At 40.1% G+C, this 14,351-nt stretch overlaps 1 protein-coding gene and 1 pseudogene across 6 annotated transcripts in view; both read left to right on the top strand.

The window, feature by feature from the left end:
* The window catches only part of AOPEP (aminopeptidase O (putative)), a 333,964-nt gene that overhangs the window by 207,927 nt on the left and 111,686 nt on the right, over window positions 1-14,351 (top strand). For 4 of the 6 annotated variants that reach the window (XM_059141101.1, XM_059141102.1, XM_059141109.1 and 1 more), the window contains 2 exons: window positions 2,032-2,134; window positions 2,764-2,871. In XM_059141101.1, the coding sequence (XP_058997084.1) occupies window positions 2,032-2,134; window positions 2,764-2,871 (211 nt within the window). Of the gene's footprint in view, window positions 1-2,031; window positions 2,137-2,763; window positions 2,872-14,351 lie in introns of those variants that run through there. The other 2 variants (XM_059141103.1, XM_059141106.1) reach the window with 2 other exon arrangements.
* LOC131812956 (ATP synthase F(0) complex subunit C2, mitochondrial-like) lies at window positions 3,490-5,831 on the top strand (annotated as a pseudogene).

Raw genomic sequence — 14,351 nt, 5'->3', positions numbered from 1 at the left:
CTTCTGATGGTTTCAGTACAAAGTTTGAGGCATAAGAGGCTCACAGCAAGTCTGTTCCTCTTGGGACTGGGAAAGCTGGTTTGGATTTCGGCTGACCCTGAGAAGCCGTCCTTCTGCCAGGGCTGTGGGTGGTGGGCTTTGCCTGTCAAAGCCAGGGTGGTTTTCTTTAGAAAAACCCTCAGTCCCAGGACACACTGGAGAGCAGGAATAAAGCTGGTGCTTTTCAATGGAGTCTTAAATGAAGATGAAAGAGACTAGTTATCGTTGCAAGTATGGTCATGTATGTAAGTCAAGGATCAAGCACAAAAATGGAAACTATGCAGTTAGCTCTGGTGGCCGGTTGTTGTCTCTGCTTTAGGAATCTGCTGGTCCCGTGCCTTCTTTCTGGTGAGATAACCTAGAATACTCTGCAGAGACCTAATCAGAGGTTCTGGCTTGGCAGCTAGAACATACTGCAAAGGTCCTGACTGGCAAGGTGGGCCATCTTCAGGCACTTCCATTTGGGTCCAGCATCGCCAACATCGCCAGCATCACATGTTGGTATCTGTGACCATATGGAATTAAGTGGATGGGCCACTGAAACCCATTGCCTCTAACTTCAGATGAACAACCTTGAATTTAGCAGTATTAATTGCTAAAAAATTTAGACTATCCTAGTAAGTTTATTGAATAATTTTTGTATCTCTGGTCCTTGCTAGGGGCTTTGTATAGTATCTCAGTTATTCCCCACAGGAACTGGGGAGTTGGGTGGGATTATTCCCCGTTTGCACATGAGTAAATTGAGGATAAGAGAATTTAAGTAATCTGCCAGTGGGGTTGAGATTCAGCACCAGTTCTCTTGGATTCTGAAGGCCACGTACTTTCTGACACCACACTACTTTTGAAAAATAAGCTCCCGCCCTTTCTGACGTGCCACCCCGCTGGTCAGCTCTTGCCTCTCCTCACCCCAAATCATACTCTTCAGTCTGTCTGTCCAGTTAATGACTGGTTTTAGAATAGCGGAAACTGTAAACACCTTGTCGCTCATTTAGATTTTCACTAGTTGTACAAGCTTCATTATTACCCAATTATATTTTTTAAAGGAATTTAAAAAAAATACTTAAAAGTTATAGGGGCACCTGGGTGGTGCAGTTGGTTAAGCGTCCGACTCTTGGTTTTGGCTCAGGTCACGATTTCAGGGTCATGAGATTGAGCCCCGAAATCTCACTCTGTGCTCAGCGGGGAGTCTGCTTAAGACTCTCACCTTCTCCCTCTGCCCCTTCCCCCCAGCTCTTCTCTCTCTCTCAAATAAAAAGATAAATCTTAAAAAAGAATACTTACAGCTATAGAGCAAAATGGAAAGCACCCTGACAGGTAAAAGTAGACATTGGTTATAATGCTGACCATGACTCAAAACAAGCTGTGAGACTTGGGTTGCAGATTTATTTCTGTGCGCCTCAATTCCCCTCATTTGTGAGAAGAACAGGTTAAAGTGTATGCTGTCAATGCCTCTACCTGTTCTAAAAACATGGGCCGTTACGACTTTTCTTTTTGCTTTTGATATTCTAAAATGACTTCAGAGTACAAATATTTCTTAAACCTTAACTGCTTAAATGCAAATTGAGAGAAGTGGATAACATTGGGGCTTTCAGAGATTTTTTTTTAAAAAAATATTAGTTCCTTGCCCTTCTGAGTAAAGCTGCATTTTCCATTGCATTTCCCAGTCCATCAGTCCCACTAAAAGAAAAGCCCTTAGGTTCTTAAATAATTCATATTGGAACTCAGATTCCTTGAGGGTCTGGCAGGCTTTCATGTTGGATAAGATGATGTAAAATAATGCCAATAGCCAACCTCAGGTTGCCAACCCAAATATAAATCCCTCCTTGTTTAATATATGAATTTATAATATAAACCGTTTTAAATTATACCTGGTACAATTGAATAGACCTCAGACACTGTTGAGCAACTTTGAAAATAAGAAATAAGATGATATTAGGATCTAATTATTGAAAAATGTGCATACTGAAATGAAATTTTACCGCATCATTTTAGACCCAATAAAGAGAAAACTGGGCATGTGAGTGACTCAGGATCTTCTGTCATCAAACATGGGCTCAATCCCGAGAAGGTCTTCATGCAGGTTCATTACTTAAAGGTAAGTGCATCAAAGGGGCAGAAGCCAGTTGTTATGGGAGAACACTGTTCAGGTTATACGTATAAACATATAAATAGGGCTGGGGCACAACAAAGAGACTTTCCACATTGTAATGTCATTTGACTGAGCAGGTATCTGAGAGTCCAATATTTAAAACACTCCATACTCCCAAAATGCTACATGAATACAGTTTCCCGGCCCTGTACTTCCCTTCTCTCTGTTTCATGTCAGTTTTGAAGAGCAGAATCTTGAAATTGCTGTTAGGTTCCAAGTGGACGGCAGGAGGAATAAGGAAATATTTTACGTTGCAAAGGCTTTTCCTGCTAGCTGAGGGAGACAGGAGCTGGGCCCCTCTTCACTTTTGGTCCACAATGGACATCAGGCTTCATGTAAACTGAGGAAAACTGAGATGGTGATACCATTAACAGAAGGGTTGAAAGCAAAATAGTCGTTCCCTAATTTCCAGGTGCAGCCTTACTGGGAAGAATCTGAAGGACAACCCTCTACAGGTCAGGCAGAACATTCTCTATGTGCAAAAAGCACTGGTGGGAGGTTAGAGTTGGCTGCATAGTAAGCAACTTTCTCATGAATACATGATAGACATCCTTTTTTTCCTTCCTTTCTTCTAGGGCTATTTCCTTCTCCGGTTCCTTGCCCAAAGACTTGGAGATGAGACCTATTTTGCATTTTTAAGAAAATTTGTGCACACATTTCATGGGCAGTTGATCCTTTCCCAGGTAATTTGTGAGTCATCATGAGTCCATGATACATAATTGAGGGGTATGTGGCATGTGGGGACTAGTATCAAAAAGTATCAAAAGTATCAAAAAGTAGAGAGAAGTGATGCCTGGGTGGCTCAGTTGGTTGGGCAGCTGCCTCCAGCTCGGGTCATGATCCCGGCATCCTGGGATTGAGTCCCACGTCGGGCTCCTTGCTCGGCAGGGAGCCTGCTTCTCCCTCTGCCTCTGCCTGCCTCTCTGTCTGCCTGTGCTCGCTCTCTCTCCCTTTCTCTCTCTGACAAATAAATAAAATCTTAAAAAAAAAAAAAGTAGGGAGATTTATGATTTAATGCACTAAGAAAAGTAGGGAGTTAATGAGGTGAATACAGGGAAGTGTTGTTTCGGGGAGGGGGATCTCTCCCTATAGCTTTGGGACAGACTGTAACCCAAAGCTGTTCTGTGCACAGGGATGTGGATAGTCTCACCTTATGTGACCTTAAAAACAAAAATAATGCAATCCTGCTCTTCCCTCTACCTGGAATGATCTTTGCAAGGTTGTCTTCTTCTTATCCTTTTGTCTTAGCTTGAATACCACAATCTCAGAGTCACCCCTGCTGAACAGATAATGTACCCGCCATGTTATTTTTGCCCTTTGCCCTTTTCATTGCCTTCATTGTCATTGCCATGATTCGTAATTATATTGTCATTGGTGGATCCATTTGTTCTTTTTCTATCTCCTCCATTCTATGCATGAGCTCAACAAGGTCAGACCATGCTCTTTATCTCACCCCCAATATACAATTGACATACCGTATGTGCGGCATACATATTTGGTGAACGAATTGATTAATAACAAGATACACTGAAATATTCAGACAGCCTGGCCCCCAAACTATCAGAGAGAGACAGTCAGCTTATACTGATGTCCGGCCAAGCTGCACATAGTGAGAAAGTTCTCAAAGAGAGAGAGGCTCTGAAAACAGTGCAGAGAATAGAGGATGCAGCCTCAACACAGATTGGTCCACTGGGTGTTCTTGACATTTGACAGTGGTGCTCATACAGTTTTGAAGTCGTGTTGTCCACAGTGTTAGATGTGATGTATGGGTGTGTACAGTCTGAATACATACAGTGGGAGTAGCATGAGTATAACAAGACGGTTCCTTGCCCCTACATTCTTTTTTTCTTTTGGTTGGGGGTAAAGGGGGAACATTCCTAAACATATATTTGGAAAGGCATTTTGAAAATAGGCTCAGAAGTTTTACATGCTTGGGGACCAATTAGCCCAAACTCCCACTGGCTAAAACCGCTGCACACTGAGCTACTGCAATGTTAAATGAGCACGTTGCCCGTCCCTTGACTTCTGAGGCGCTGATGTCAACTTCCCGTTGGAACACTTAGTGCCCTGTCTACCAGGTCGCTCAGGTTTTCTTTTGTTTATCTTTTCTGAACAGCAGATTTATTGGTTTTTCATGACAGCTTTATGGAGATAGAATCCATATGCCATAAATTTCACCCTTTTAAAGTGTACAAGCCAGTGGTTTCAGTATATGCATGAGGTTGTGCAACCCTCACCACTCTGCCATTTTCAGAATATTTTCATCAGTCCCACAAGAAGCCTCATGCCCATTAGGTGTCACTGCCCCACTTCTACCCTCCACCCCCACCCCAGCTCCAGACAACTGCAAACCTACCATCTGTCTCTCTGGGTTCGCCTCTTCTGGACATTCCACATAAACAGAATCATAGAATATGTGACCTTCCGTGATGGATTCTCTTATGTAGCACAGTGTGCTCTGGGTTCATGTGGTAGCACAGAGCAACACTTCATTCCTTTATTTTGAATTTTACTTTTTAAACTTTGGTAAAACATATGTAACAAAACTTACCATTTTAACCACTGTAAAATGTAAAGGTCAGCACATTAACTACATTCACATTGTTGTGCAACAGTCAGCACAAAGCATCTCTAGAATGTTTTAATCTTCCCAGACTGAAACTCGGATCCATTAAATGATAACTCCACCTTGTTTCCTTCTCCCCCAGCCCCTGGCAACCATCGCTCTACTTTCTGTCTCTAGGAGTTTGACTGCTCCAGATACCTCATATAAGTGGAATCGAACAATATTTGTCCTTTTGTGACCTTTTGTGACTACTGGCAAGGTTCATCCATGGTGCAGCACATGTCAGAATTGCCTTCCTTTTTAAGATTGAATATTCCGGTCCTCTCTGCACTGGGAACAGCTCTCCTGCTACTGCCCCTCATTCCCTGAAAATGTCAACCTGTGCAGTGCTCTTCTCTACCTCTTCTTGGTCAGGAGCACCTCTCAGCTGTTGAGCTGATAACTGTCTGCAGTGGTGCTAAAACCACCCAGGACACTGAGAGATGAGAGCCTCAGCAGCCTGGCAGCCCCACATTCCCTGACCTTACTTATTTCTAGCTGCAACTTCTGCATTTCAAGGGACATCTGCTGTGGCCAAGTTTATTGGGGCTGGGGCTGCCATGGTAGGGGTGGCTAGCTCTGGGGCTGGAAATGGGACTGTGTTTGAGATTCCTGGCATCATTGGTTATGCCAGGAATCTCTCTCTGAAATAACAGATCTTCTACACCATTCTTGGCTTTGCCCTCTTGGACACCATGGGGCTCTTTGGCCTGATGGTGGCCTTTCTCATCCTCTTCGCCATGTTAAGGAGCCGTGTCCACCTCCCATAGGTCTTTCTACTGTGTCTCATCTGCCCTGTATGTTCCTTTTCCTATACCTCTCCAGACAGCCTGGGGAAAGTGGTTGGCTCAGGGTTGGACAGATAAAAAACAAATAAATACTGTATTAATAAGAAAAGAAAAGAAAAACTGAATATTTCATTGTCTTTATGGACATTGCCACATTTTTTTTTTTGTTTATCCATTCATCCATTGATGAATGCTTAGGTAATTTACACCTCCTGGCTGTTGTCAGTAATGCTGCTCTGAACATTCATGTACAAATACCTGTTTGAGTTTCTGCCTTCTAGTCTTTTTTTTTTTTTTTTTTTTTCAATTTGAAGATCTTACCGGTTTTATTAAGATTCCTGAATCAGGCAGAATCCCATCTAGAAAGCAGAGGGGAGCTGGAAGGAGCTGTACACAATGGAAGGTGGTTGTTGTTGTTGTTGTTGTTGTTGTTGTTTTGAGTAGTATAAAACAGTGATTCTTTTTCTTTTTTTTTTAATTTTTTATTTTTTATAAACATATATTTTTATCCCCAGGGGTACAGGTCTGTGAATCACCAGGTTTACACACTTCACAGCACTCACCAAAGCCCATACCCTCCCCCAATGTCCATAATCCCACCCCCTTCTCCCAACCCCCCTCCCCCCAGCAGCCCTCAGTTTGTTTTGTGAGATTAAGAGTCACTTATGGTTTGTCTCCCTCCCAATTCCATCTTGTTTCATTGATTCTTCTTCTACCCACTTAAGCCCCCATGTTGCATCACCACTTCCTCATATCAGGGAGATCATATGATAGTTGTCTTTCTCTGCTTGACTTATTTCGCTAAGCATGATACGCTCTAGTTCCATCCATGTTGTCGCAAATGGCAAGATTTCATTTCTTTTGATGGCTGCATAGTATTCCATTGTGTATATATACCACATCTTCTTTATCCATTCATCTGTTGATGGACATCTAGGTTCTTTCCATAGTTTGGCTATTGTGGACATTGCTGCTATAAACATTCAGGTGCACGTGCCCCTTTGGATCCCTATGTTAGTATCTTTAGGGTAAATACCCAGTAGTGCAATTGCTGGGTCATAGGGCAGTTCTATTTTCAACATTTTGAGGAACCTCCATGCTGTTTTCCAGAGTGGCTGCCTTCTAGTCTTTTAATTGTATTTGAGGAACTGCCATACTGTTTTCCACAGTGACTGCACCATTTCACATTCTCACCAGCAGTGCACAAGAGTTACTATTTTTTCACATCCTTACCAACAGTTGTTTTTTTAATAGTAGCCATCCTTGTGGGTGTGAAGTGGTATCTCACTGTGGTTTTAATTTGCATTTCTCTGATAGCTAATGATGTGGAGCATTTTTTTTTTTTTTAAAGTAGGCTCCACACCCAATACTTGAACTCATGACCCTGAGATCAAAGAAACTCAGGCTTGGGGCTGCCTGGGTGGCTCAGTGGGTTAAGCCTCTGCCTTCAGCTCAGGTCATGATCTCAGGGTCCTGGGATCGAGTACCGCATCGGGCTCTCTGCTGGGTAGGGAGCCTGCTTCCTCCTCCCTCTCTCTCTCTCTCTCCCTCTCTGCCTACTTGTGATCTCTCTCTGTCAAATAAATAAAATCTTAAAAAAAAAAAAAGAGAGAGAGAGACTCAGATTCCACCGACCTACCAAGCCAGCCAAGGTGCCTGAGTGTTGAACATCTCTTCATGTGTTCATTGGCTTTTGGAGAAATGTCTGCTTAGCTCCTTTACCAATTTTTTATTTGGGTTGTCTTTTATTTTTGAGTTGTAAGAGTACTTTATATGTTGCAGATTAAGGTCCCCTATCAAATATATGATTTGCAAATATTTTTTCTCATTTTATGGGTTGTCTTTTTACTTGATAATGCCCTTTGTGACACAAAAGTTTTTAATTTTGATAAAGTTCAATTTATCTTTTTTTATCCTTGGTTGCTTATATGTTAGCTATCTTATGTAAGAAAACATTGCCTAATTGAAAGTTTTCTTCTAAGTGTTTTATAGCTTTAGCTCTTATATTTAGGTCTCTTATCCATTTGAGTTCATTTTTGTATACGGGGTGAGGTAGGGATCTAACTCCATTCATTCATGTGAATGAATATTCAGTTGTCTCATGACCATTTGTTGAAAGATTATTCTTTCCTTCCATTGAAGTGTCTTGGAATTCTTGTTGAAAATCAATTGACCATAAATGTAAGAGTTTATTTCTGGACTCTTAATTCTGTTCCATCAATCTGTATTTTTGCAGGTACCACAGTAAGTTTGGAAATTATTGCTTTTCAACTGACACACACTCATTATAAAAGTTCAAGCAATACATAAAAGTACAAAGAAAAATGTGAAATGCTACTTAAAATCCCACCACCTGTAAATACCCATAATTAATATTAGGTGAACTTCATTCCAGAAATTACACTATTCTCTCTCTTTCTGTATATTTCATGGTAGGTATACATGCATCTGTATGTTAATGTGTACATGCATGTAATGATACAAAGGTATATGTAGAAGTAATTTTATAAAGGTAGTATTATATTATATGTGCATAGTCAAGAAGGATGATTACAAAAAATAACTTTTATTTTTTTTTCCTCTTTAGCTATTTATTTCATTTTTAGAATGGAATAAATTTTTAGTTTTATTCACTTCTGCAAAAGTTTGGGAAATTAGCAGTTATGTACTTCTACTACTTTTCCCCCAATTCAAAATTTTTCATAATTAAATATTTTTATATAGTTAAGGTTTATATCATTTGTTATATGTGCTGTAATCATACTTTTCATACTTGTATAGACTTAGCTCCGGATTTAAAGGACTTTGATTCACCACCAGTCATTTTGCCATGCTTCTGTATTCATGAATGCTTTATTTTGATTCCACTTTATGTTGGCCGAGTTTTGTTATCAAACTGATGTTCAAGTTGCAGACTCACTGCTTTTGTGATTTTTGAACTCTTATGTGCTTGAGAATGTTTATCGGTTGCCTTTATATTTGAATCACAGACTGGCTAGGTATAATATTCTCTGGTCACATTTTCATTTCCTCGGAACTTTGTGGCTATTGCTTAACTGCCTTCTGATTAATAATGATGTAGAAACTTAAAAAAAAAAAAAACCAACATTTTATTTATTTATTTAAGAGCTGGGGAGAGGAAGAGGGTGGGGGAGGGAGGATTAGAGAGAGAGGGGCAAGCAGACTCCCAAGCCAAGAGTGCAGCCCGACTTGGAGCTCTATCTCTAAATCTGGAGATCATGACTAGAGCCAAAATCAAGTCAGATGCTTAAGCGACTCAGCCACCTTGGTGCTGCTCTGTAGAAACTTTTGAAGTCAGCCTAATTTTTCCTCTTTATGCTACTCAGATGACAGAAGAATTCTTTCTTTATCTTTGACATTTAATAATTGAAAATAGCTTCGGAAATAGCTTGGTATTATGAGCCCGCATCATTTGTTTTGTTTTTTTTTTCCTGCAAAGGAGTGTGCCCTTCCAGTCTTAACTTCTGTTCTTCTTTCTTTCAGCGAAATTGTCTTAACTGTATGTTTGAACACATTCAGGTTTTTCTCCCTCGCAGGGCTCTGGATTTCAAGATTGCCAGTTATCCTTATGTTATATCATCTTTGTCCCCCATATCTTTCATTTTCTAATTGCTTTCATCTTTTTCTTCTTCGTGGTATGTGTTTATCTCAAGTGACATTATTTTTATTCTTAATGTTATTATAACATTATTATTAATTTTTTTCTTTAATGTCTATATTTTTCTTACTTTTTTGTGTTATTAATTGTCCTGCACTGGTATTATTTTGGTCCTTAATTTATTTTCTTGGCTTTGAAATCTCTCTCTTCATCTCATTTTGTTTTGTCATCTAGTCTCTGAGCTTTCATTTTATTGACTTTATGTTCTTATTATCATCTTTTGTTAATTTATTTTATAGTGTAAAACAATCATAGAAAATTTTCTTCTGTTCCTTGGGTTATGTTTTCTTCAAGACTGGAGTCTTTGTCTTTTGTCCTATGCTTCTGAGTTCTGTCTCTCTCTCTTTATGTGGGTTTTTGTCACATTAATTTGCATAGTTGCCATACTTCCTTCTTGCTCACTCTCAGCATGAGTAGCCTGACCTTCTATTTACTCTCATATGTGTTGGAACTTGAGTCTTGATTTTTTTTTTTTAAGATTTTATTTTTATTTATTTGACAGACAGAGATCACAAGTTAGCAGAGAGGCAGGCAGAAACAGGCTTCCTGTGGAGCAGAGGGCCCAATGTGGGGCTTGATCTCAGGACCCTGAGATCATGACCTGAGCTGAAGGCAGAGGCTTAATCCGCTGAGCCACCCAGGTGCCCTTGAGTCTTGATTTCTATCCCAACTCATTATAGACATGTTTTCTTTCCCTCTGAGCTACAGTTCGAAGTTTGGATGTTGTGCATGAAGGGGGTGGAGGGGAAGAGCTCCACTGGAGCTGCATACAGCTCTTGTTGCAAGGATTCAGCTCCCCTGATTCTTGACTTCTGTTAAATATTCTAGCCATTCTCCTCACCTAATTTGGGTGCAGCTTTTTCCCCACTGCACATACTCTCTCAATTAATATTGTTTTTCCTGTTTAGCATGGAGCTTTAGAAGCTCTACAGCTCATTAAAGAGTATCTTTCTTCCTTGTTTATTTCCCAGCTTTTGCTCATCTCTCTCCAGTAAACATTTCTAGTCCCTTCACAGTCAAAAAAAAAAAAAAAAAGAAAAAAAAAAGGAGGAAAGATACTCCTGTTTCTTTCCAAATGTGTGGGTATTCATGAGAATTTGCAGGGTTTGGGCAATTTACCAGTCCCACTACTGCTAAGCATGAGGTTGGGGGTGGTGCAGAGGGAGGGCTGGAGGCTGTTGGAATCTTGTGTTTCTTTCCTTAGTTGTCTCCTTTTGAAGTTTATGCCATGAGGCTGTCCTTCTTTCCTTTTTTGGATGTGTCTGGTGACATTTCTTCCCCCCTCCCTTTTTTTAGTGGATTGGATTTTTGTTTATATTTCTTGTTAGTGATGAGGAAGGCTATGATCCAGTTTCTTTGCTCAGAAGTCCTTCAGTTTCTTCTTTTTCCAGTTTGCTTCTTAATCTTTTCCCATGTGAATACCCCCAACATTCTGGCTTATCACTGTCCTGGTCCCCACTGCAGGTTAACAATGGCTTCTTGCCGGACAGTTCATGTCTCGGTTCTTATCCTGCCAAAACTGTCCTTGCTTAAATTATTTAGTTTTTTGTTTTGCCTCTTCTACCTCCTCCTCCCCATGACCATGGTAATAACTAAACCTGTGCAATTATTAATCCATTGCCAGTTTATCCCATAAATCTATGTGTACCTCCTTTTTATTGAATATTTTTACCAGGACTAAAAAACAGTTACCAAATTAGCCATGTGCCAAAAACAGTGTCATTTTTTAAAAAAATTATGCTTAATTTAGTGTTGTTAGGTATTAATCAAAATAAACTGTCTGGGACTGACCTGATTAGTGTATAGATTATTAAGAGAGTAGGAAATGGAAAAAATTTTCTCAAGGAATGTATTTTTTGATTCAGGTGAGGGCTTGTAATAATTTCTAAGGATCCAAATAAAATTTTACCCTAGCCCATTGTCAAAACAGCAGGAGGCCTTTTTTGGTTTTGGGTTTTGTTTGTTTGTTTGTTTGTTTTTCTTTTCTTTATTTTTTATTTATTTATTTATTTATTTTTGCCTTTGGTTTTAATCTCTTTTCAGACATACTGTGGAGGTGACAAACTGGGGCTCTGGCATTTATTGCTAGCTAACTTTGTCTGTGATCCTAGACTCAGCCTTGAAGGAAAGCCCTCCTTGTCCATTTAAGATTTATAAATTGCCTTTACAAAATTGCCAATATGCTGAAGGGAAGAGGAAGGTGGATGAAAGAATTGAAAAGAGGTGATGAGGGAAGTAATAATCATAGGACGCATTTTTCTTTTAATGTCCTCCTATTGTGAAGGGTGGGGAAAACCTTCTATCATGAGTCCACTCCAGGGGTGTATGCCAGTTTACAAAAAGAGCCAGGAAAACTAGCATGTCATAGTAAATAATTAGGTCTATGAAAGGAGTAAGAAAGGCCAGTAGGGTTCCATCCACTGAGAGCTGGTACAGCAATGGGGCCAAGAATCTCTTTGGATTGGATGGAGCCTGGACAGAACATCTAGCACTGTGGATGGGCATTCACATAGCCTCTGAGAATACAGGCACCATGACTTAGAGATGCTTGAGGTGTTGGGGTTTTGTGATCCATTGTGATCCTCTAGACTCATTGTTCCCAGCATTGGTTGAGAGCCTCCATCAAGCTGCTGGGTAGCCTCCAGGTCTCAGCCCTAAGTCAGGAGAGGCAGATGGCCACCTACTAGGAGGCAGGACAAGCTTTCTTAAAAATGAAGCAAGGTTTGTTGGGGACCTCCTGTACTTTTCCTATATTGACACAAAATTCTGGAACATTGTGCTCTGCAGTCCTATAAAGAAAGATCCATTTGTAATTGGAAAATGGAACTGGGCAGAATTAAGGTTAACTCTGAATTTCCTGTTTCTCCTACAATTCAATTTTCCCCCTTGTCATTGAGTTGATATCATTCCTCCCCCAACACACACACATAATTGAGCATAAGTTGCTGGACAAATATGGGATAAGTTGATAATGGACTATAAAGAGATAATGAAGCAAATTTAGTAAGAAATTATCAGTGCAGCACTCAGATATTTTTTAAAAATTTTAATTTATTTGACAGAGAGAGAGAGAGAGAGAAAGCATACAAACTGAGGGAGCTGCAGACAGAGTCGGAGAAGCAGGGAACCCAATGCGGGGCTCAATCCCAGGACCCTGGGATCATGACCTGAACAGAGGGCAGACGCTTAACCGACTGAGCCACTCAGGCGCCCCAGCATTCAGATTTCTAAGAAGCAGGAATATTGTCAGTAAGCCAGTAAAATATTTGCAAAGTAATCAACATATCAGATTGCGATAAATTAATTTCTAATTTAGTCTTTTTGCAAAATAAGTGTCAAAATTATAAAAATAATGACTTTAAGAACATCAAAGAAAAATAATTCTTCACATTCTAGATATGACTCATTTCCCTTTTTTCTCCATATACCCACTGCAGGTTCTAGGAAGGACTCTAGATGTGAGACCTTATTCTGTCTGGAGTTGTCCCTTTCTGTTTTGACTGCATGATCCATGTTTTTAATATTAGTTTTGTTACTCTTTGTATCATTTATTGTAGGTGAAGCAACAGTAGACAAATAATGACTTAGAAGGAGAACAGAGGTTAGGAGAAATAAATCTTTCATTAGCAGTCCTAGCAGGGAGACTTCGCCTTCAGAAGACTCGGGCCTAGCCACGTATAAGCACACAGAAAGGGATGGTGGCTCCGCCCAGTGCCATGATGGGGCGAGAACACTTGTCATACAAATTGTTTGCAGATTCCCATTACTCTCTAATTCCGGCTGTTTGTAATAGGGGGTGGTGCTGCTGCTTCCATCTTGCCTTGGGTCCTCCCTGGATCTCATCAGATCCCCCTGCTGGTGCTGACCCTGGATCTGCAGACCTGGGTCTTGGGGGTGGAGCAGAGGGTGTGCCCTCTTTCTGTAGGAATTCTGGCTGGGTAGCGTCTTGTTTGGTCGTCTGGGCTTAATGCACAGGCCCTTCTTTAAAGGACTTGTTTTAAAAGATTATTTTCAGCTTATTAAAAGGAAAACTTCAATTGTAGATCTTATTGAATGTCCAGTATCAAGGGCAGAAAGTTAAATGTTGTTCTTCTCTGTCTCCTGTTCTGTATTTGTCCATAAAGCTTCTTCTCAAACCCTTCAGATAACTTAGGGTTAACACTGGCCTTCGGTCACTTGGCAAATGAAAATGGACAACCCCCACTTAAATTCAAATTTCAGATAAACAACAAATAATTTTTTAGTGTAAGTATGCCTCCAATTTAACTGGGCATCCTGTAATTTATCTGACAAATCTGGTTGACACCAAATCAAGATTCCAGAATTAGATGGTGTAAAAAGATTGGTCACAATACTCAAGGTGCCAATTAAATATAAATGTAAACTTGAACATTCATATGTGAATATTTTAGGCCTATGGTATTGTGGTTATGTTTTTAAATGGTCCTTATCTTTTAGAGATATTTATTGAAACATTGATGGTGTTATATAACATTTGGGATTCACTTCTGAATAATACAGGAGACAGGTAAGAGGTTAGGACAGATTGGCTGTGGGTTGATGGGTACATGGTTAATTATGTGCTTCTCTACTTTTGAGTGTGTTTGAAATTTTCCATAGTACAGGAAAAAAAATAGTTGTGTCTGAGTTACACGTTTAGGTTGAAAAAAATCTATTATTGAAAGATCCTAAATGTGGACCAATAGGAGATGGCGGTATCACTAGAAGCAGCTTCAGACTGAGGCAGGGGTCCATGAACCATTTTGTAATTGTAACATCTTTGTTCCTCCACTGGGATATGAATTTTCTTGATTTTTGTCTTCATCTTTAGTTGTTGTTGTTTTAGGTTTTGTGGGTTTTTTTTTTTTTTAAGGATTTCATTTATTTATTCGACAGAGAGAGATCACAAGTAGAGAAGCAGGCAGAAGGGGAGAGGGAAGCAGGCTCCCTGCTTAGCAGAGAGCCTAATGCTGGGCTGAATCTCAGGACCCTGAGATCACGACCCAAGCTAAAGGCAGAGGCCCAACCCACTGAGCCACCCAGGAGCCCCTATTTTTTTTTTTTTTTTTTTTTTAAGAATCTATATACCCA

Source organism: Mustela lutreola, chromosome 12 (assembly GCF_030435805.1).
Source record: "Mustela lutreola isolate mMusLut2 chromosome 12, mMusLut2.pri, whole genome shotgun sequence".
NCBI lineage: Eukaryota > Metazoa > Chordata > Mammalia > Carnivora > Mustelidae > Mustela > Mustela lutreola.
The sequence above is the reverse complement of the archived record's forward strand: the minus strand, read 5'-3'. Positions and strand labels throughout refer to the sequence as shown.